The following is a 22,712-nucleotide window of genomic DNA, read 5'->3' on the forward strand; positions in this document are numbered from 1 at the left end:
TCCCCACAATGTGTTTTCCACAAAGTCCATGTCAGGGTCTCACAAAGGAGCCCAGGTAAGAATGAGGCCTCAGGCCCCAGCCCAGACCCACAGCACCCGTGTGTGTGTCTTGGAGTGCGGTCAGAGCACCTGGGCTTCACACCAGCTCTCTGATGTGCCCTAAAACCCAAGGAACTGAGGAGAAGATGTAAGCAAGAGGTTAGAGGGAGGGCCTGGGCGCAAACCTAGGCAGCAATGATCCTGCTGCTACAGAAGGCCAGCGAAGACTGTGTCTGGCGAGGGGATGGCAATGGCCCCATCAGAGCTAAGGCATCAATGCAAAGGAGATGGAAATGTGCCGGCCGGATTGAGATGGGGGCAGACAGAGACCCTGGTGCGACTATTTCAGAGATGGGGAAGAGCCTGTGCTGGAGGGAGATGAAGGGGAAGATGTAGCAGCTAAGACAGAGAAAGAAGGAGAGAGCATAACTTTTGGGCACATATAGAGTCAAGGCTGGAATGCAGTGGCACAATCACAGTTCATTGTAACCTGGAACTCCTGAGCTCATGTGATCCTCCTGCCTCAGCCTCCAGAGTAGCTGGGACTACAGGTATGTGATACCATGTTCGGCTAATTTTTGTATTTTTAGGAGAGATGGGGTTTCGCCATGTTGGCCAGGCTGGTCTTGAACTCCTGACCTCAGAGTAGCAGGGACTACAGGCATGTGTCACCATGCCCTGCTAATTAAAATTTTTTTTTTTTTTGTAAAGATGGGTTGCCCAGGCTGGTCATGAACTCCTGGCTTCAAGTGATCCTCCCGCTTCAGCCTCCCAAAGTGCTGGTTTACAGGAGTGAGTCTTTCTATTAATAATGGGATTAGAAAGACACAGGTGAGTTAGTGCTGAAGCTGCAGAGAATGAAAGCAGTTCAATATATTAAAGACCATATATGAAAAGCCTCCATCTAACATCACACTCAATGGTAACAGACTATAATCTCTCCCTCCCTCAGACCAAGACAAGTGTGCCACTTTCTCTACTTCTGCTCAGCACAGTCCTGGAAATCCCAGCCAGAGCAACCAAGCATGAAAAAGAAAGGAAACCACACTGGAAAGGATAAAGTAAAATTATCTCTGTTCACAGACATGATTTTATAAGTAGAAAATCCTTAAGATCCACACACACAAAAAAAACCCCAACTAGGATTAATAAATAAATTCAGCAAAATTATAGGATATGGCCAGGCGCGGTGGCTGAAGCCTGTAATCCCAGCACTTTGGGAGGCCGAGGCAGGCAGATCACCTGAGGTCAGGAGTTCAAGATCAGCCTGGCCAACATGGTGAAACCCCATCTCTACTAAAAATACAAAAATTAGCCACGGGTGGTGGCAGGTGTCTGTAGTCCCAGCTACTCGGAGAGGCTGAGGCAGGAGAATGGCGTGAACCCGGGAGGCGGAGCTTGCAGTGAGCCGAGATTGCGCCACTGCACTCCAGCCTGGGCGACAGATCGAGACTCTGTCTCAAAAAAAAAAAAAAAAAAGAAATTGCCGGGTGTGGTGGCTCATGCCTATAATCCCCGCACTTTGGGAGGCTGAGGCAGAAGGATTCCTTGAACCCAGGAGTCTGACAACTGGGCAACATAGTGAGACCCTGTCTCTACCAAGAAAAAAAAAAGGGCAGAAAATAGCAAGCATTGATAAGGATATGTATGGAGAAATTGGAACCCTCATGCACTACTGGTGAGAATGTAACAGGCACAGCCACTGTAGAAACGATACGGTAGTTTCCAAAAACTTAAACAACAGAATTGGCCGGGCGCAGTGGCTCATGCCTGTAATCCCAGCACTTTGGGAGGCCGAGGCAGGCGGATCACCTGAGGTCAAGAGTTCAAGACCAGCCTGACGAACATGGTGAAACCCCATCGGTACAAAAAATACAAAAATTGCAGGGTGCGGTGGCTCACGCCTGTAACCCCAGCACTTTGGGAGGCCAAGGCGGGCCAATCACCTGAGGTCGGGAGTTCAAGACCAGTCTGATCAATATGAAGAAACCCCATCTCTACTAAAAAAAAAATACAAAATTAGCCGGGCATGGTGGCACATGCCTGTAATCCCAGCTACTCAGGAGGCTGAGGCAGGAGAATCGCTTGAACCTGGGAGGCAGAGGCTGCTGTGAGCCAAGATCACGCCATTGCACTCCAGCCTGGGCAACAAGAGCAAAACTCCACCTCAAAAAAAAAGAAAAAATAAATACAAAAATTAGCCAAGCATGGTGGTGCGCGCCTGTAGTCCCAGCTACTCGGGAGGCTGAGGCAGGAGAACACTTGAACCCAGGATGTGAGCCGAGATCACACCATTGCACTCCAGCCTGGGCGACACAGTGAGACTCCATCTCAAAAAAAATAAAAAATAAAAATTAAAAATAAAATAAAAAACAGAATTACCATATGATACAGTAATTCCACTTCTGGGTATATAACCAAAAGAATTGAAATTAGGGTCTCAAAGAGGTCTTTGCACACCCATGTTCATTACAGCATTATTCACAGTAGCCCAAAGTAGAAGCAACCTGAGTGTCCAGCAGCAAAGGACTGGATACATGAAATGTGGTGTCTGTACAGCAGAATATTATTCAGCCTGGAAAATGAAGAAATTCTGACACAGGCTATAATACGAATGAACCTTGAGGACATTATGCTAAAGCTAGACACAAAAGAACGAATAGTGTATGATTCTCCCTAGATGAGGTGCTTAGAATAGTCAAATTCAGAAACAGAAAGTAGGATGGTGGTTGCCAGGGGCAACCTGAGCCAGCCTCAGAACAGGGCCATGGTGGTCCCCTCATGACATGGAAGTGAGGCCCAGCTGGGGGTCTGTGAGCCGCTGGCCAGAGCACCCAGGGACCTGATGCCAGAACCGCTGCTCCCCCAGCTGCCAGGCCCAGGGATCTGCCGACAGGTGGGGGTGGGTGGGAGCTGTCAGGGAAGCTGGGGAAGGGAGGATAGGAGGTTTTGTTCAACAGGCACGGAGTATCAGTTTTGCAAGATGAAATGAGTGTGGAGATTAGCTGTACGACAATGTGAATAGACTTAACACTTAAAAATGGCTATGATGGGTGGCTGGGCATGGTGGCGCATGCCTGTAATCCCAGCACTTTGGGAGGCCGAGATGGGAGGATCACATGAGGCCAGGAGTTTGAGACCAGCCAGGCCAACATAGCAAAACCCTGTCTCTACGAAAAAATACAAAAATTAACCGGGCGCAGTGGCACATCTATAATCCAGGAGAACTGCTTGAACCCGGGAGACAGAGGTTGCAGTGAGCCAAGATCATGCCATTGCACTCCAGCCTGGGCAACAGAGTAAGACTCTGTCTCAAAAAAAAAAAAAAACAACAACAACAGCTAGGATGGTACATTTTATGTCACACATATTTTAGCATAACTAAAAAAAGGCAGAGAGATGAGAGGGCAAGGGTCTTGAGAAGACAGTGTGGGAGAGGGCAGCCAAACTTCTGAGGGAGGTGGGCAGGCAGGAAATCTCAGGGCAGAAGGGAGAGGAAGTTCCTGTCATGGGGCAGTAAGCATGGTCATCCAGGGTAGCAAGAGAGTCAGGAATGGGAAAAAGGTGGAGGTGGTTTGGGTTTTGCAAAAGAGCCATGAGAAGAAACAGCAAGCAGAGATGATAGAAATGGGGACATCAGGCCGGGCGCGGTGGCTCAGGCTTGTAATCCCAGCACTTTGGGAGGCCGAGGCGGGCGGATCACGAGGTCAGGAGATCGAGACCACGGTGAAACCCCGTCTCTACTAAAAATGCAAAAAAAATCAGCCGGGCGTGGTGGCGGGCGCCTGTGGTCCCAGCTACTCGGAGACGCTGAGGCAGGACAATGGCGTGAACCCGGGAGGCGGAGCTTGCAGTGAGCCGAGATTGCGCCACTGCATTCCAGCCTGGGCGACAGAGCGAGACTCTGTCTCAAAAAAAAAAAAAAAAAAGAAATGGGGACACCAAAGGCCTCGATCACCCAGTCATGCAGAGGCATGCCCAAGAAGACGGCAGATACCCTGACCTGGGCACCTGAAGAGACTCTCAGGGCACTCACTGGTTGGGGAAGAGATGCCAGGAAGGGCAGGGAGAGGAAACAAGTCCAGAGGGTCTGAGGCCGGGGGGTGAAACTTCAGTCACAGCAGGAGTGCCCCATCCATCCGTCTGTCCATCCATGTATCTGACCAGGCTGAGTGCCTTGAGAGGGCAGAGGCTCGTCTTTCTGACTTATTAATGTGTGTGTGTCCCTGGTGTCCAGGACAGCACCTGGCACACACCAGGTTTTGGGTGCATGTTATTGAATGAATGAGCAAGTGAATGAGTGAGTGAGTGGGGAACAAGCCAGTGGCCTCGGGTGGTAATGAGTCAGACAGAGGCAGACACAGAGGGTGGGGTGTGCCTCCACGAAAGACTGCAGAGCCCCTGATGCACTGGGAGAGAAGGATGGGGGCCAAAAAACTGGGAGGGGGTGGGAGCAGGGGAGGCAGACAGACAGGGTTTGTTCCTCGAACGACAGGTCTATGAGGTGTACTGGAGGTCCAGAAACTGCACTTCCTCAGTCCACAGGGCATGAGGGGTACAGGGGACATGGCATGGGGTGATGGAGTCTGAAGGGTGGGAAGGGACACGTATGTGCCAGAGGCCCGAGAGGGTGGGGGCATCAAGGGCCCTGGCACAACCTTGCCAGACCCGTGACCAGACAGGTCGGGAAGGGGCAGCTGCAATACCGGCTCACCTGGGAGTAGACAGTGGCGTGGACCCAGGCAAGACGGCGGCTCAGGTGGTCCAGCTTTTCTGAGAAAACCTTCTGGCTCTTGGTCAACTCTGCAAGGATGTCCTTCCTCTGCCACCCAAGGGGAAAGGAGGACAATCAAGACATGGCCCCATACCCAGGTCCACCCTGACCCTGCAGGCAGCCTAGGAAGGGCCCTCTAGTGCCTGGAGCAGGCAAGGGATTGGGCTCCATTTTTCAAAACCTTCTTCTGCCACTGACCCTCTGGTGACCCTGAGCCAGCCTCAGAACAGGGCCATGGTGGTCCCCTCATGACATGGAAGTGAGGCCCAGCTGAGGGTCTGTGAGCCGCTGGCCAGAGCACCCAGGGATCTGATGCCAGAACCGCTGCTCCCCCAGCTGCCAGGCCCAGGGATCTGTTGACAGGTGGGGGTGGGTGGGGGCTGCCAGGGAAGCTCAGCCTGGACACACTGGGCCCCACCTTCCTAGGCCAGGGTAGCTACAGCAGAGGGCTCTGGAGGGTGCAGCAGAGCCAGGCCCTACTTCGTGCTGACTCTGCAAGTGGCCGAGGAAGCACTCAGGGTCAATGCATAATTGATGAGGAGAGTGGGTATGCTTCAGCATTTATTGGGCCCAGGGGGTGGGAGGCACCTAGGCACAGGCCACACTGGTGATGGGTGCCAGGCCTTGCTGCCAGCCCCACTCTCACTGGCGTGCTATGGCCAGGGCTAGGGCAGGGATGAGAACTGCCAGGGCAGCCCCCAGAACCAGACTTCATCTGTGGTTACCTGTACGAGTAAGCAAGCTGCCCCCCACCAAGACTATGTGGTCCTTACCCGCTTGGGGCACCGGCGGAGCTTGTCCTCTGTGTCCCTCAGAGCCATAGCATATTCATTGACATCATCGGAGACACCCACCATCTACACAGCATGGGACCACATGTCCAGAGTGCCCCTTGGGCACTTCATCCAGGCTTCTTCAGACCCAGTCTGGACCCCAGCCCTGCCAAGGTCCCAACCTTAGGCCCAGGGCAGTCCCATTCCCACAACAGTCAGCAGGTCAGACTGAGGCAGCAGGAGCAGAAACCAGCCTCACTGAGGCATGTGCTCCCATGCACGGTCTTGAACAGACAGCCCTGCGGGCCCATGTGCACACAGGCATGCATACACGCAACCAAACACGCACAACACCCGCCACCCAACTTGGGGTCCAACAGTGCACGACCTTGCCCAGCTGCTGGTGTACGCTGAGGTTGTACATCATGACCGCCCCATCCAGGACTTCCAGCAGCGAGTTCTCGGTGAGGGGCTGCTCAGGCTCCTCGGGGGGCCGCCCCAGCAGCAAGCCCTCATTCCAGTGGCTGCCTTCAACTGGGGAGTCGGGGAGGGCAGGGTCAAGGGTAGGGCCATCCCGGCTCTCCTGAGCCTGCCTCACGGCAGGAGAGGAAAGCAGCCCTCCCATTCCTGTGCCCAAGGAGGGACCCGCGGGGAGCCCATGGGGGCATGGCGGTGGGGGTGGGGGTGGGGTGCAGGGCAAGGCCTGCGGTGCCAGGACCTATTTCTGTGGCATTGATCTCCTGCCCTCGGAGTGTGCTTCCTGCACTCCTGGGATGCTGCCAGGCCACAGGGCTGGGAGGGCATGGGGTGCATTTTGGCTTTGCCTGGGGCAGGGACTGTACACTACGGAAGGGTCCTTCGGGGACCTGCCTGACCCCACCGAGCACCTACTATCCTCACGCGTCCTCTGCTCCACGCTCAGCGTGCGGACCTTCACTTTCTCTGAGGTGCTCAGAGGCCGCCGTGGGGTCATGAGGCTCACAGCCGCTGTGCTGAGGAAGCGGTTGGCTCGGCCCAAAGTTGGAGAACTGAGCCAGCCGGGCCGGGGCAGGGGCAGTGGCCCCCCGACAGCCAGGGCCTGCATGGGGCGCTGCAGTGAAGAAAGGAGGCCAGGACCAGGGCTGGCTCAGGGTTCCCCTGGCCCACGGGGCTGGAGAATCGTGAGGGAGGGTCCATGCCTCCATCCACAGCGAGGGGCCAGCCCGGTGAGAAACCCCTTGCCTGCATGCAGCGGGAGGTGGCCCTGGATGAGACCCCTGCCCATAAGATACAGGAAAAGCCCAACACAAATCCCACCGCTTGTCCCCACTGCGGCACCTGGGCCATAGCTGGGGCTGGCTCCTCATCCTCGTCTAGGTCATCCATGGTGGTTGACTGGAGCTCCAGTGGGTCGATCACAACGTTGGCTTTGGAAGCAAGGTCATCTGGGAGGAAGAGCAGGAGGGTTCTCAGGCCAGTGGTGGCACAAGGGGCCACAGTGGAAGTGCCCAGGATGGTGAGAGAGCCCAGCACGCTGGGCAGGAGGCCTTGCAGAGCCCGGTTTAGCACCGTATCTGCCCCTCGCCCCTCCGCCTCCTCCACCCAGCCCTTACTTTGCATCTCAAGGGCCCCGTCTAGCCGCCACTCAGTAGCAGGAGGCCTTCCCCATCGCACCCTTCTTTTTCATTTATTTTCAAATTGACTTTCTTTATTCTACATAGATGTAAGCCCATCATGCCCTTCCTGCCGGTCCCTGGCTTTATTTCCCAGGACCTCCTGCTCTCCAGGGCCTCCCCCACTCTCTGACTACTCCATAAACAAAAGGAGATGCCAGGACTGCTTCATTCTGGGCACTCCCAGTGGGAGCCAAGCCTCATCCCAGGCTCATCCCCACCTCCATGCTGACAACTGACCTCGCCTTCGCTGCCTCCAGCCCAGGCCTTGCTCTCCGCTAAACGCGCTGTGTGCAACACAGAATTTCTCATCTCCACCACCTCCTGCAGCCCCTCTCCCTGATGGCGCCCCATCCACACAACCTCTGGCAGGAAGCCTGAGGTCATCCTGACTCCTCTCCTCCACCTGTGCCCTCCCCTACCTACCTGGGCAGGCCCTTATCTCCTGTGTGGGGACACCTGGCCTCCCTGTCTCTCAGCCCCTGCACTCCGGCGTACACACTGCGGCAGCCAGAGAGAGGTTCTGACAGCACAGACCCACCCTCATGCCCGGCTCAGGGCCTTGCTCTTGCTGTGCCCTCAGCCCTGCACCGGAGCAGCTTGTGCTCATCCCTGAAGGCAGCTCCGGCAGCACCTGCACGCCCCATCCACACCTCACCAAGATCCCTGGTCTCCTGCCAGGCACGCCCGACCCCTATGGCGTGGGTGCTGGAGGGAAAGAGAAGCTGCCCAGATGCAGGGCAGGCGGATCAGTAGCTCCCTGCCTGAGTGGGTGGAGAGACTTGGGCACCCTCTGGTGGCCATAGGATGGCTCAGCATCCACAGCAGAGCAGGCTCAGGGACAGTCCCCCACCTGGCCCCAGAACTGCTCCTGGCCCACAGGCCTGCACACACCTTTGAGGGTCTTCCGCAGGTGCGAGAGGAGGCCCCCCAGGCGCTGCAGGTCAAAGTAGTCCACCTTGCCATTATAGAAGACCTGGGGCGGGATGTAGGCCTCTGCGAGGAGTTGAGGAGGCTAGGCCAGTGGTCCGGGCCCAGCAGGAAGACCCTCCCCACAGCCCTCCCCTCCAATCTGGCCTAGCACAGCCTGGGAATTCTGGCCTTGGCCACTCACCCATCCAGGCAGACAGAGGAACCAGAGCCCAGACCTCCCCTACCTCCTCTCCACCCCTGCCATTTCAGGTCAGAGCCAGCAGCTGCATAACTTGGGGTGATGGGGGTACTCATGGCAGCCGTTCACTCAGGAGAAGCAGAGAGGCCCAGCCCCAGTCCTGTGGGATATCCCCCAATCCAGGGCAGGTAAGGCTCCCACTGACCCTTGGGGACTCGAACACAAGGCCCCGCAGCACCCACCCAAGGCAGCCCTATAAAGGACGCACAGAGAAATGGGGGGCAAGGACGGAAGAAAAGAGCCCACAACAGTAGGAGCCCATGGGACAATCAGAGCAAATACAGGATCGGCAGGCCTGGGGTGCAGGGCTCCTGCTGCCCCAGTGGAGAAGCCGCCTGTGGCTGGGTAGGACTCAACCAGGCAGGATGCTGGGGACAGCTCCCCACAGCCCACAGCCTCAGGTCAGCACTCTGCACTAACATTAGGGGCTGCCCTACTCCTGGCTCTGTCCAGCCTCACTGACCTGGGGCCCCAGTGCCACTCACCCTCACTGAAGGAAGCATGGGGATTGGAAGCCTTGTATTCATCCCAATAGTAGCGCAGGGCAGAGATCAGCCGGTGTAAGAAGCAGACCATGTACTCAGGGGGGCAGAGCATGGGCATGTTCTGTGGGCACCAGGCATGAAACATGCATTGGTACCAGCCCAGTGCCTTGCCCATTCCTCATTCAAGGCCCTGCCCGAGGGTCGAGGGTTGAGCAGGGAGGGAAAAGCAGCAGAGAAAAGCTTGGGCCTAGGCAGGGACGAGGCAGTCCGAGAGGCGCCAGGTGCTGAAGGCGTGGCCTGTGTAGTGCAGATGGGGGTCCACAGTGGGCTGGCCTGGAGGACACCTACCCCCCGGCCACTGGCGTTCTCCTGCAGAAACTTGCGAAACTTGGTCAGGAAGATGTACCTAGAAGCTTCACCCTTTGAGGGAGGGAAAAGTGAGGCTGTGCTGAGCTGAGAATGCCGGCCCAGACCGGGCTAGCTCAGTGCTGCACCTTCCCCCAGCCCCTGCCACGGGAACCAAAGCCAGTCCCCACCCTCTGGCTCTTAAGGCCCAGTGCAGCATCCCTCCCCACAGGGCCCCACCCAGGGCTCTGGGAGTCACTCACCCCATTGTCATCTTTATTGTCCAGCAGCAGCTTCAGGATCTGGACCTGTAGTTCTTCCACCACTGGAGGTGAGGTGAGGAACATGGCCCTCAGGCTCCGGGGGATGGGGGCAGGTTTGGGCCAGGGCTCCACCACCAGGGTTCCCTGAGTCCCACCTAGACATGGGCACCTCCAAGCACCCTCATGTGCATACACACACCTCCCACCCTACCCCGTGCCCAAGGCGGGCCGACCTTCGATGCGCTTCCTGAGCCGCTGGCAGCCCCGTTCATAAGCTCGCCGCCGCAGCCGCTCCTCTGCAGTCTCCTCCTTCATCTCTGTGCTCTCTTTGCCCTAGGCAGGGGTAGCAGGTGGAATACAGCAGGGTCACCCAGGACCTAGCCAGGCCTCCTTCACTCAGAACACCCACACTCCATTCCCCAGGGCTCCAGGGACCAGGGCCAATGCAAAGGCCTCATGCTAGATGCCAGGTGGCCAGATGCCCAGGCCAGCCCTTGCCATGACCTCTGCCCATCCCACTTGGGGTACACTCACCTCCCTACTGGAGCGGTGGGGCCACCAGGTGGTGGGAATGAGCTCTTGCAGGCCGGCCTCCTCCACACGCAGGGGGCTCTTGATGTAAAAGAAGACGACGGAGCGGAGCACGTCGAAGCTGGTGGGTGTCAAGGCAGGGCTCTGCTTGCCAAAGGGCACTCCGCACACCCTCAGGAGTCCTTCCCCAGGAGCCCATCCCTGGATGTGCCTACCACAGCTCTCCCACCACCACAGGGGCATGTTGCTATGTGTCTGACCCCCAGGGCATGCTCCCTGACAAAAAGCTGTGGTGGTTAAGCCCACCAGCTCCAGTACCCAGCAGGTGCACGATAAGGGCTTGTCACAGGAACAGATGACTGTGGGACAAGCTGCAGAGAGGGCCTGGTGGCCTTTTCTCAGGCCCCAACTCTGACCTCTGTGTCTCCCAGCTTTGTGTCTGCCTCTTGGAGGCTGGAAGACCCCAGACCAAGAAAACGGCTATGAGCTGAGGCTTCCCAGCCAGGGGCTCAAAGCTGTGCTCACTCACTCATGCAGTTCTCAACAATTCTGGGAAGCAGGAAGAGCTGCCTCCTTAAAGATCTTGCAGGAATCCCCATTGTGGAACATGAACAAAAGTGCTGGGCTGTGGCCGAAGAGGGCAGGCCCTGTGGCCCCTCCCACACCTCCGCATAGCCAGAGTCTGTAGTCATTCAGAACCCCCTGGCTAGGCTGGCTGGCCAGGCTCAGTCCTTTGCTCTCTCGTCCTTGCTCTGTAGAGAAAGTGCCACATGTTGGGTAGCTCTGGTCCTCGTGATGCTCCCAGGGGACCCCTGGCCTGATGACACTCCCCTTCCTGGCCTCTGCTGAGTCCAGAGGGCACCCCATGTCTGGCCTGCCTGGCAGCAAGGAAAGGATACAGGACGTTGCTAAGCAGAAACTTGCGAGATTTCTCATGCCTCAGGATGGCGATAGTGAGCCGCAGGTAATGGATCTGTGGAGAGGGGGCGTTCAGAGTGGACAGGCGAGTCCCAGGGGGCTCAGGGCAGGGGCAGGGGCTCCCACCTGTAGGCCCAGATCTGGGACGATGGGTGAGAACCGGTACAGCCGAAGCAGAGACATCATCAACTGCTTGAGGCAATCTTGTACCTCGTAGTCCTGGGGGAAGAAATGCCAAGGCAGCCATGACTGGGGCCTTTTCCAAGATTCTCCCCGTATCTTCCCGACCCCAGTGAAGACTGACAGCCAGGCCTGAGGCCTGAGGTCAGAAGCCTCACCTCCATGAAGAGCCACAAGAGGTCCAGGACCTGGTGCACCACGGACTGTGCCTGTGCGGGTGTGCCCTTCTCCACGATGCCCAGCAGGAAGCTCATGAGCACAGCCTCCACCAGGTACACCTTGCGCTGCACCAAGGCCAGGCACTGGTGAGGTGGTGGCCCTCCACTCTGGTCAAGGCACCCCTGCCCTGGCACATGGCCGAGGCACAAGCCTCAGGCACAGAGCCTTGAGCCACTCGAGCAACACCAAACATAGATGACCCCTTCCGGGGTCTGACTGAGGGACAAGAAGGACATTGCCCTGTGGCTCCTCTAAGGCTTGGCACACACAGTTTCCTTGGCCTGGGATGTTATTATCCTTCAGTCTTCTTTCCAGGACATCCCCTGATGCCCTTGGTTTGCAATGTCCCTGTTTCTCTGGGGGACTGACTTTGAGGTCTGAGGGCCCTGGTCACATGGGGCCCCCGCCAGGTGATGCTACAGGACCTCAGGCGCCTCAGCACCGCAGCCCCTAGTGAGGGCACATCTACCATGGGCGTGTCTAGCATGGCCTGTCTCCTCCCCTCCCATGCCCCTCCCAGTGCCGCTCACCAGGAGCGGTGCGAAGTGATGGAAGATGTGGGCCAGTGTGAGGAGGACGGTGGGCTGGCCCCGCAACCGCCACTTGGAGCTCTCCTTGTCCAATAGCCGCCCCTCCTGTGTGGAGGGGGAGGAGGGAGAAGTGTGAGGGGCAGGAGGCTGTGGAAGCCCCCCACCCCGCCTGGCCCAGACCCCGGCTCACCACAGGGTCCAGCTCCACACTCAGCACTGCCCGGAAGCAGCCCAGCAACCTCTGTGCCCGCACCAGGTCAGCACTCGGTGGGTCCTGCAGGGGCCGGTAGCCCGCCACTGGGTAGGTACCAGAGTTAAGCCAGCAACGCCTTATCTGTGGCTCAGACATGCCCACTCCCTCTCCACTGCCCACCCCCCGCCAGGGGCCTGGGCTCTAAGGCAGGGCTGGTTTGCATCACAACTTGCCCACTTATTCTCCCTAGGGAGGATGCTTCACATTCCTCATCTGTTCAATGCAGACAAGGGCACCCAACCAACCAGGCTGCTGCAAGGAAAGTTGTCTTTGACACCCTGCATGGCCCCCCACTAACTCTGCAGCAGCCAGGGCCTGCCACCAGCCCATGACACCCCTGGGGTAGGGAGCCCCTCATCCCAGCTTCCCCAAGAGCTTCTGAGCAGCCCACAGCCGTCTTCACAAAATGATATCGCAGAGGACGGCTGCCGAAGTTGAAGGCCACGGACTCCTTGAAAGAGAGGCTGATGGCTGGGAAGTAGGCCATGCCCAGGCCCCTGGACAGGTTCTCAAAGGCAGTGCCCAGTGATACACCGTTCCTGGGGAGAAGGGTGGGTCTGTGAGCCAGTGCTAAGCATGTGGTTGCCCACCCTCAGGCTATCAAACTCAGCCTGGCCCCTTACAGGGCCCAGGAAACTGGGGGCAGTCTGGGGAGCCCCCAGGGGCCAGGCCTGTGCATAGAGATAGGAAACTCACAGGCAGAAGGACAGAGTGCCATCATCCAGGTCGATCAGGCAGCTCACGATGTCCCCCGCTGCCCACGCCTGCCATGAGAGGAGGCCTCACCAGATGCACAGAAGCCCAGCAGCCTGCTGGCTCTGAACCCCAGCTGCATTTCCAGAACCACCCAAGGGAGACTAGCCACAAGGACAAAGGACCTGGGTCCCTGACCCTTCCCTGGTGCCCTATAGTCCCTTATGGCTGCCCAGCAGCTCCAAATAAGCTGTAGTGACAGTCACGGGGCGGATGACCCACAGGGGCTTGGCTCTCACCTTGCCATAATTCGTCGTGGTCACGTTCCACTTGCGCACGCGGTTGCCATCATAGGCATAGGAGTTGTGTGTATCTCCAACCCCCTCCTAGGGAGGAAATGCCTATGAGGTCCCTGGTGAGGCAGGCAGGGGCTGGGCCAGAGCCCACCAATCACCAGCCTTGGACGCATATGGCTCTACAGAAGGGAACATATGATCTGAGGGAAAGAGTAAGGAGTATTCTCTGAGCTGGGGTGCCTGGGATTGGGTGGGACACGTTTCTTCTCCAGAGGGCAGTCCAGGTTTGTTAGGGTCCTGGGCAGTTCTGAGGGTATCCAGAGACCTGATGAGGCCTGTGGCAGGAGAAGCTCTCCCTGGGCCCAGGGAGGGGTCCCCTCCCCAACGTGTACCTCCTGGTTGAAGCGGCAGCTGATGGTGCACCAGCCGATCTGCATGAGCCCCTGGGAGGAGATGAGGACCTCGTAGACCCATTTCCCTGGAAAGAGCTGAGTTAGGGCCACGAGGTGGACAAAGACTGCCTCTTGCCTCATGCCTGGGCCCTTAAACTTTCTCCCAACTACCTAGGCCACAGCAGGGTAAGGTCTCACCTTTGTACACGCATGTGGTAGAGCGGATGGTGCCAAAGTTGCTGTGTCCAATCACCTGGGTGAAGAAGAGGGGTGGTGGGCTTGCTCCCAGGCACACAGAGCATCTCCCCAAGGGAAAAAGACCCCATCCCCAACTGAGCCAGCCCTGGTGGTATTTGCCTGTGGTGGCCAACACTGCACTGTACCTGAGGACGGTGGGAGGGGGTAGGCTTGTATCAGGAAGGATCCTGGGCCAGGGCAGGATGAGAGAGGAACTCAGGGCTCTGCTGGGAAGGGCTGGGGGCTGAGGCCACATCAAGACTGTTTCAGGGCTTTAGTGGGAGAGTTTGAGGACTGAGAACACAATGGTCTGGGGCCACATCAGGGCCAGTTTTGGCTGCAGCCCCATCAGATGAGTAGAGAGACTAGGGCCACATCAGCAGGAGCCTGGGGCTGTGTCAGAAAGGGCTGGACCTGGGTCCCCACACCTCACCCTCACTCACCTCCAGCAGGTCATCATCCACCAGGAGAAGCCCCTCAAAGCCGCCTGTGTGGTCCAGGACTACAGTGGATGGGCCAAGCCGCCCTTCAACCTGTCCTGAAAAGAGGAGAGGTGGGGTCAGGCAGGGTGGAGCGTTTGACAGGATGCATAGGGTGTCCTGAGCTCACCAGACGTCTCCAGGACCCCTAGGTCCCAGCTCTGCACCTCCCAACCCCACCCTAGAGGCGGCCACATACCCTGGCTTTCCTCCTCATTGTCCACCTGTAGCAACTGGTCCAAATGTTCTGGCAGATTCTGGAAGTTCAGGGGTTTCCTGGGGAGAGTGAGAGGCTGCCAGGGGTCCACAAGTCTTTGAAATCAGCCAGATGACACTAAATCCCATCCTTTCCCCCGAGCTCACAGGGTGGCTGCCTATAGACTCCAGAAAAAGGGCTGTGCCTAGTCCTAGACTCTGGCATGCAGGAGGTCAGAAGGCTGAATTCTCCACTAAACTCAAAAGTATAACCAGCCCAGGCCGGGTGCGGTGGCCCATGCCTGTAATCCCAGCACTTTGGGAGGCTGAGGCGGGCAGATCACCTGAGGTCAGGAGTTCGAGACCAGCCTGGCCACATGGTGAAACCCCATCCCTATTAAAAATACAAAAATTAGCTGGGTGTGGTGGCACATGTGTATAATCCCAGCTACTTGGGAGGCAGAGGCAGGAGAATCGCTTGAACCTTGGTGGGGCAGAGGTTGTAGTAAGCCGAGATCGTGTCATTGTACTTCAGCCCAGGCAACGAGAGTAAGACTCTGTCTCAAAAAAAAAAAAAAGTATGTGGCCGCGTGCGGTGGCTTATGCCTGTAATCCCAGCATTTTGGGAGGCTGAGGCGGGCAGATCACGAGGTCAGCAGTTCAAGACCAGCCTGGCCAACATGGTGAAATCGCGACTCTACTAAAAATACAAAAAGCAGCCGAGCGTGGTGGCATGTGCCTGTAATACCAGCTACTTGGGAGGCGGAGGCAGGAGAATTGCTTGAACCTGGGAGGCGGAGGTTGCAGTGAGCCATGATCATGCCACTGCACTCTAGTCTGGGTGACAGAGCAAGACTCCGTCTCAAAAAAAAAAAAAAAAAAAAAAAAAGTAGCCCTCTCTAAGTCTTAATTCCTTCGTCTGTAAAAACAGAATAATGACTTATGTTAGAGATGCTGTGAAGAGCCCAGGGAATAACAAGTGCTGTCTGCATAGCACATAACCTGTCTGCTCTCAAAGGTGGCTGTGTTGATGATGTCTGGAAGAAGAAGGCTGGGAGAAATGCTGGTTCCCAAAGTGGTCAGTACCAAGGCCACCTAGTCCAGCCCTTGCCCCTAGACCTGTGGTTCCTTTGGGGCAGATTCCAGTCTCGTCACCACCCAGCCAGGGGAGTCTGTGTTGAATGGGACATGGCCTGGAAGTATGAAAGGCTCAGCCCTCTGAGCTGCTGGATGGCTCTGTCCTGTACCCACCAGTCCATAAATGGTCAGCAGAGCCACATGGCCCACGTACCCGAGCCAGAGAAGTTGGGAAAAATCTGTCTGGGTGGCCCCCTCATCCTCTCAACACACAGGCCTAGAGGGAAAAGGGTACTGTCTAATGCCAGTCAGTGCTGTCCTGAGCTCAGCTGCTAAGAATAGCAGGGAGTGAGGTGGTGGTAACCAGCAGGACTCAGGCAGAACAGAGGCCCATTACACACCCGGCTGCCCACAGGCTGCCACCACCTGCTCTTCTACCTTTAATGCCAGTTCCTACCCTACTCATCCACACAGACAGAAGGCTCTGGAAGGGGACGAAGGTGGAACAAAGCATCCTGACAAGGTAGCCACTACCCAAGCTCAGGGATCACATATTCCCCCAGTGTAAGCCATTCCCAGCCCTGAGCTGTAGGAGCAGAGATGCACAAAGGCCCCTCCCCACTGCTGCTCTGTCCCAGGCCAAGGCCAGGTGGTGGCTATGCAGTTGGGGTGCTCAGCTAGTAGCATAGAAGGCTAAAACCAACCCCATCTCTGAATACCCCAGTGGGCCCAAGGATAAAGGAGCCTTCCTCGGGAGGCCGAGGCGGGCGGATCACAAGGTCAGGAGATCGAGACCACGGTGAAACCCCGTCTCTACTAAAAATACAAAAAAAAATTAGCCGGGCGTGGTGGCGGGCGCCTGTAGTCCCAGCTACTCGGAGAGGCTGAGGCAGGAGAATGGCGTGAACCCGGGAGGTGGAGCTTGCAGTGAGCCGAGATTGCGCCACCGCACTCCAGCCTGGGCGACAGAGCGAGACTCCGTCTCAAAAAAAAAAAAAAAAAAAAAAAAAAAAAAGGAGCCTTCCTCAAAAGCAGTTACAGGCCAAGCATGGTGGCTCACACCTGTAGTCTCAGCACTTTGGGAGGATGAGGTGGGAGAATCACTTGAGCCCAGGGGTTTGAGACCAGCCTGGGTGACACAGTAAGACCCTGTCTCTTAAAAAAAAAAAAAAATTAGCTGGGTGCTGTGGCCTGTGCTTGTGGTCCCAGCTATGTGGGAGGCTGAGGTGGGAGGATTCCTTGAGCCTGGGACTTTGAGGTTACAGTGAGCTATGACTGTGACATAGTGAGACCCTGTCTCAAAAGAAAACAGTTCTTAACAAGCCCACACTTGGAATGGCTACTCTTGTACCTGACCCCAAAAGTCGTGTGCCTGATCCTGAGAGCAGACTGCACATATCTGTGGGCAGTCAGCCTGAGACAGCCACCACTGAGTGCCTACAGCACTGCCCATTTGGCCAAGACCAGCAACTTCCCTGACCTTTTTGGATCTCCTAGGTCCCAGTTCAGGGCCCTGAATCCCCACAACCACTGACTGATGGCCCTACCACCTGCTGTCTCTCCTGGCGGCCACAGCAGCAGGAGCAGCAGCAGGACCATCTCTGGTATCACATGAGGTAGGGATCAGATGGCTCTGGGAACAGGCCAGGACTGAGTATGGGGTGGGGGTGGGCAGGAACTCTCTGCAAGCAGGAACTTTCTGACCACCACAGTTGCTTAAATAGAACAGGTAATGATGCTGCCTTTTGGACCTGCCTAAAGAGCAGAAGTCATAAAAGACAGAACAGCTAAGGCTGATGAGGGGGTGAGAGACAGGGACACCCGTGCCTCAGTGCAGGGAGGGAGAACCTACTTGATCCTTTGAAGAAGTAATCTGGCAACAGTCTTAAAAGTGACTGCAGTTCAAACACTCTAGCCACACGACTCCAGCCCTGGGCATCCTCACAGCATTGTTTACAAAAGCAAAAGTCCTTCCAAACTAGGGCACTTGTATGGGCCACAGCAGACCCCCTGGCCCTAAAGATGCTCAGTAAGATAAATTGATAATGTGGAAAAATACTCACGGGATAATATTTGATGATAAAAATAGGATGCAAACTTCTATAAACTTTTGGAAGTGAGGGACATGTCCATTACCTTGATGGTAGTGATGGTTTCATGGGTTTTATATACATGTTAACACTTATCAAACTGTATACTTTAAATATGTGTAGTTTATTGTATATTAATCATAGCTCAATAAAACTGTTTTAAGAAAAGAACTGAAGGTGACAATTTTTTTTTTTTTTTTTTTGAGACGGAGTCTCGCTCTGTCACCCAGGCCGGAGTGCAGTGGCGCGATCTGGGCTCACTGCAAGCTCCGCCTCCTGAGTTCACGCCATTCTCCTGCCTCAGCCTCTCCGAGTAGCTGGGACTACAGGCGCCTGCCACCACGCCCAGCTAATTTTTTGTATTTTTTTTTTAGTAGAGACGGGGTTTCACCGTGGCCTCGATCTCCTGACCTCGTGATCCACCCGCCTCGGCCTCCCAAAGTGCTGGGATTACAAGCGTGAGCCACCGCGCCCGGCCTGACAATTTTTTTTAAAGTTTTCTATACAGCATAATCTGAACTACATACATTATAAGAAAACAGACATGAAGTTAAAAAGCTTCTGCATAGCAAAGTAAACGATCAACAAAGTGAAGAGACAGCCCACAAATGGGAGAAAATATTTGTAAACTACCCATCTGACAAGGGATTAATAATCAGGATATATAAAGAACGCAAACAACTCTATAGGAAAAAAACTAATAATTCCATCAACAGATGGGCAAAAGATACGAACAGACATTTCTCAAAAGAAGACATACGAATGGCAAACAGGCATATGGAAAGGTATTCAACGTCACTGGTCATCAGAGAAATGCAAATCAAAACTACAATGACATATCACCTCGCCCCAGTTAAAATGGCTTTTATCCAAAAGACAGGCAATAACAAATGCTGGCGAGGTTGTGGAACAAGGGAACCCCTGTACGCTGTTAGCGGGAACGTAAATTATAATAGTGCAATCACTATCGAGAACAGTTTGAAGGTTCCTCAAAAAACTAAAAATTGGCCAGGTGTGGTGGCTCATGCCTGTAATCTCAGCACTTTTGGACGTCGAGGTGGGAGGATCACCTGAGGCTAGGAGTTCGAGACCAGCCTGGCCAACATGGCGAAACCCCATCTCTACTAAAAATACCAAAATTAACCAGGCGTGATGGTGTGTGCCTGTAATCCCAGCTACCTGGGAGGCTGAGGCAGGAGAATTGCTAGAACTCGGGAGGCAGAGGTTGCAGTGAGCCGAGATCATGCCACTGCACTCCGGCCTGGGCAACAAGAGCAAAACTCCATCTCAAAAAAAAAAAAAAAAGGCCAGGCGCAGTTGCTCACGCCTGTAATCCCAGCACTTTGGGAGGCCGAGACGGGCGGATCACGAACTCAGGAGATCAAGACCATCCTGGCTAACACGGTGAAACCCCGTCTCTACTAAAAATAGAAAAAATGAGCCGGGCGTGGTGGCGGGAGCCTGTAGTCCCAGCTTGGGAGGCTGAGGCAGGAGAATGGCGTGAACCTGGGAGGCGGAGCTTGCAGTGAGCCGAGATTGCGCCCCTGCACTCCAGCCTGTGCAACAGAGCAAGACTGTGTCTCAAAAAAAAAATTTTTTTTCAAAAAAAAAAAAACTAAACTAAAAATTGAGCTACCATATGATCCAGCAATCCCACTGCTGGGTATATATCTGAAAGAAGGGAAATCAGTATATCGAAGAGATATCTGCATTCCCATGTTTGTTGCAGCACTGTTCACAATAGCCAAGATTTGGAAGCAATCTAAGTGCCCATCAACAGATGAATAAATAAAGAAAATATGGTACATATACACAACGGAGTACTATTCAGCCATAAAAAAGAATGAGATCCTGTAATCTGCAACAACACGGATGGAACTGGAGGTCATTATGTTAAGTGAAATAAGCCAGGCAGAAAAAGACAAACATTGCATGTTATCACTTATTTGTGAGAGCTAAAAATTAAAACAATTGAACTCATAGAGGCAAAGTACTGGATGGTTACCAGAGGCTTGGAAGGGTAGTGTAGGGCTTGTGGGGAGATGGGGATGGCTAATGGGTACAAAAAAATCGAATTAATAAGACCTATCTGGTAGCAGAACAGGGTGACTATAGTAAATAATAATTGTACATTTAAAAATAACTAAAACAGTATAACTAGATTGTTTATAACACAAAAGATAAATGCTTGAGCGGATGGATACCCCATTTACCATGATGTGATTATTACGCATTGCATGCCTGTATCAAAGTATCTCATGTACCCCATAAATATATATACCTACTACATACCCATAAAAATTAAGAATTAAAAATGTTAACACAAAGAAAGAAAACAGAAAAGAATCACCTTTGAATAGTCATGTTAAAATAACAAGATAGCAGGTGCTTTTCTTTCTTTTTTTAGAGACAGAGTCTTGCTCTGTCACCCAGGCTAGAGTGCAGTGGCATGCAGAGGCCAGCTCACTGCAGCCTCAACCTCCTAGGCTCAAGTGATCCTCCCACATCAGCCTCTCTAACAGATGGGACTACAGGTGCACACCACCATGCCCAGGTAATTTCTGTATTTTATTGTAGAGATGGGGTCTCGCCATGTTGCTCAGGCTGGTCTTGAACTCCTGGACTCAAGCAATCTACCCACCTTGGCCTCCCAAAGTGCTGGGATTACAGGTGTGAACCACTGTGCCTGGCCTTCTGTCTCTAAGTTTCTGCTAAAATGTACTTGTAACTTTTATACTGACTACACTTAAAAGTATTAAACATGTAAAGAAAAGGCCCTGGAGGAGTTTGTTCTTTACAAGGTCAGTCAGAAGCTACAAGGGGCCAGGCTGGGGCCAAGGTGTGGGCAGGTACATGCAGGGGCAGATGCTGAGTGTGGAGTAGGTGCCAGGTGCTAGCTGGGCATGAATGTGCACCCGCTCCCTGACCTCTGCTCCCTGACTCTCAGAAGGAACTAGCACTGCCTGGAGACAGGAAGAAGCAGAGTACGGAAGGCAGACTCTCTGGCCAGAGATCTCGCAGCCAGGAGCACAGTGAGAACAGAGCCTAAGCCTATCTGTCCAGAGCCCAGGCTCCCTTTCCCTACCACTGCAGCCTCCTTATTCTGGTCTGGCCCAGCAGAGTGAGGAGGGGCCACCCACCCAGCCATACCTGCTGGTGGCTGCTGGGGGTGCATGGTCAGAAGAGGAAAAGATGCGGTTCAGGTAGTCATTCAGCAGCTTCTCCTGCACAATGCCTGAGCCACAAGTCAGAAGGGAGAAAAGGGCCACATGATCAGTGCAGCTCCTGGCCCCTCCTGGCCCCAGAGACTTCTGGTCCTAGGCCAGCCCCAGGTGCAGCAAGGCCTGAGGCCTTTGTCCCTTCCTTCTCCTCCCAACAAGAGAAGCCTCCTTCCTTCCCTGCCAGCCCTTACCTGTGACCCTGGATTTCTCAGCATCTGAGGTCAGCCTATAGCTCTTGCGGGAGAAAGACATGCCGGCCCCCTTGGATGCCATCCTTCATCTCTCATGGGCAGCCAGTGGTCCTGGAGCTGAGCCAGACACAGAGCCTGTCTACTCAGGGCCAGCCAGGGGCCTCCACACCTGACCTCAGTCCTGCCATGGCAGGAAGGCTTGGGAGCAGGTGAGGCCAGGGTCATGCACACTAACACATAGGGCAGGGGAATGCGGGGGCTCCCAGCTTCCTACACAGGGAGGGAAGCCGGTGTCTACGCCCATGTAACAGGGACCACTTCTTGTTCTCCAGTGTTCTCTGGGCAGAGAGCAGGTACCAGATATATTTTTGCCGAACCATAACAAAATGTCTCAGCTCTGTGGAAATCAGACCAAAATGTCCAAAGTGAGGTGTCCTAGAGGCAGAGCCCCTGTATCCATCTCAGTTGTAAGCCATACTGAGTCCAGCTCACAACCAGAAGCGACAATCCTACACATTCCTTCAAGTGCAGACCACCACTGGTCTGGTCATCTCTAGCCATAAATCTCACTTACTCCCCACAAGGCTGGAGCCTCTTTCCTCAGCCCTGGGTTCCTCCCTTCTTTTATCCATGGTCCTGATAGTTTCACTGTTCCCACTCACGCATGTGGCCTCCCACCTCATCCAAGTACCACCCGTGCCCAGCCCTCATGGCAAACTCCATTGGTCCTCCTAGTGCATCTATCCCTCACATCATGTTGCTGCTGCAGCTGCTCCAGAACCTGCACTGAGTCCCTGGTGCTGGCCTCACTGATGTGTAGCTGTGCTGTCCAACACAGCAGCTGTCATCCACATGAGGTTACTTAAATTTAAAGTTTTAAAAATTAACAATTCGATTTCTCAGTTGCCTTAGCCACATTTCAAGAGTTCAATGACCATATGTGGCTAATGGTTACTCTATTGGACAGCACAAAGGTAGAACATTCCCACCATCATATAAAGTTCTATTAGATAGCGCAGGTCTAGTTTCGCTCTGCAGCACTGCCTTAGCCAGCACTCCCTACTCTGCAGTTCAGCCTCTTATCTCACCCCAAACAGACCCTCTACTCCCGCCACAAACCCTTATGGGTCTGCACCACGCCTGCTCCTCGGGAAGGTGGTTTTCCCGACCTCGGGCCCTCGGTGGGCGTCCATGATCGGTGCCCCTTCACTACCAGAGTAGTTGAAGATCTGATTAAACGCAGTCATTCATTTGATGAGCAGACCTTCCAGACACCCACTCCGGGTGTCAGTTGCTGAGGACCCAGGTGAGAGGCGGACCTTGTCCTCGCCCGGGGACTCCCTGTCATGGCTATCCCGTCCAACCCCGCCGGGGTATCCGGGCTCAGAACTGAACCTACTCCGTCTGGGAGCCCAAGGACGGCGAGGGCGGCGCATGGCTCCCCCAAGTCGCCCCCGCCTGGCCCCAAGCTCCAGAGGACCTGCCAGAGCAGCTCCCGCTCGCAGTTTCGCACCCCGATCCCTGCGCTGCAGGTGCCCTCGCACTGGACTAGCCTGGACCGCGAAGGGAACAGCCGGAACCCACCAGGCTCAGAGCTCTGCCGCCCCTCACTCACCCCGAGCCTCGGCCGCCGCGATTCGGCTCACAACATCCGCCCAACCTCTTGGCTACGGCGCCCGTTCAGGGCCAAATCACGCGCACGCTCGCG

The 22,712-nt window shown here is 55.0% G+C and overlaps 1 protein-coding gene across 6 annotated transcripts in view; it reads right to left on the reverse strand.

Annotated features, from left to right (window-relative positions):
* RNF123 (ring finger protein 123) overlaps positions 1-22,678 on the reverse strand; it is a 32,469-nt gene extending 9,791 nt beyond the window's left edge. Inside the window, exons 1-26 of one of the 6 annotated variants that reach the window (XM_055276758.2) lie at positions 22,620-22,678; positions 21,005-21,121; positions 20,743-20,827; positions 14,430-14,506; positions 14,195-14,289; positions 13,713-13,767; positions 13,515-13,600; positions 13,126-13,212; positions 12,830-12,897; positions 12,547-12,672; positions 12,071-12,185; positions 11,881-11,985; positions 11,290-11,415; positions 11,078-11,170; positions 10,933-11,006; positions 10,037-10,154; positions 9,736-9,835; positions 9,503-9,564; positions 9,243-9,314; positions 8,895-9,015; positions 8,133-8,234; positions 6,904-7,010; positions 6,478-6,676; positions 5,975-6,120; positions 5,587-5,670; positions 4,754-4,861 (exon numbers count right to left, since the gene is read on the reverse strand). In XM_055276758.2, coding sequence (XP_055132733.1) covers positions 4,754-4,861; positions 5,587-5,670; positions 5,975-6,120; positions 6,478-6,676; positions 6,904-7,010; positions 8,133-8,234; positions 8,895-9,015; positions 9,243-9,314; positions 9,503-9,564; positions 9,736-9,835; positions 10,037-10,154; positions 10,933-11,006; positions 11,078-11,170; positions 11,290-11,415; positions 11,881-11,985; positions 12,071-12,185; positions 12,547-12,672; positions 12,830-12,897; positions 13,126-13,212; positions 13,515-13,600; positions 13,713-13,767; positions 14,195-14,289; positions 14,430-14,506; positions 20,743-20,827; positions 21,005-21,086 — 2,493 coding nt within the window. In that variant the 5' untranslated portion in view covers positions 21,087-21,121; positions 22,620-22,678. Of the gene's footprint in view, positions 1-4,753; positions 4,862-5,586; positions 5,671-5,974; positions 6,121-6,477; positions 6,677-6,903; positions 7,011-8,132; positions 8,235-8,894; positions 9,016-9,242; positions 9,315-9,502; positions 9,565-9,735; positions 9,836-10,036; positions 10,155-10,932; positions 11,007-11,077; positions 11,171-11,289; positions 11,416-11,880; positions 11,986-12,070; positions 12,186-12,546; positions 12,673-12,829; positions 12,898-13,125; positions 13,213-13,514; positions 13,611-13,712; positions 13,768-14,194; positions 14,290-14,429; positions 14,507-20,742; positions 20,828-21,004; positions 21,122-22,403; positions 22,423-22,619 lie in introns of those variants that run through there. The other 5 variants (XM_055276762.2, XM_055276776.2, XM_055276796.2 and 2 more) reach the window with 5 other exon arrangements.
* Between the last annotated feature and the right edge of the window lie 34 nt (positions 22,679-22,712).

The sequence above is a fragment of the Symphalangus syndactylus genome, chromosome 1 (genome assembly GCF_028878055.3).
Source record: "Symphalangus syndactylus isolate Jambi chromosome 1, NHGRI_mSymSyn1-v2.1_pri, whole genome shotgun sequence".
NCBI classification, from domain to species: Eukaryota; Metazoa; Chordata; class Mammalia; order Primates; family Hylobatidae; genus Symphalangus; species Symphalangus syndactylus.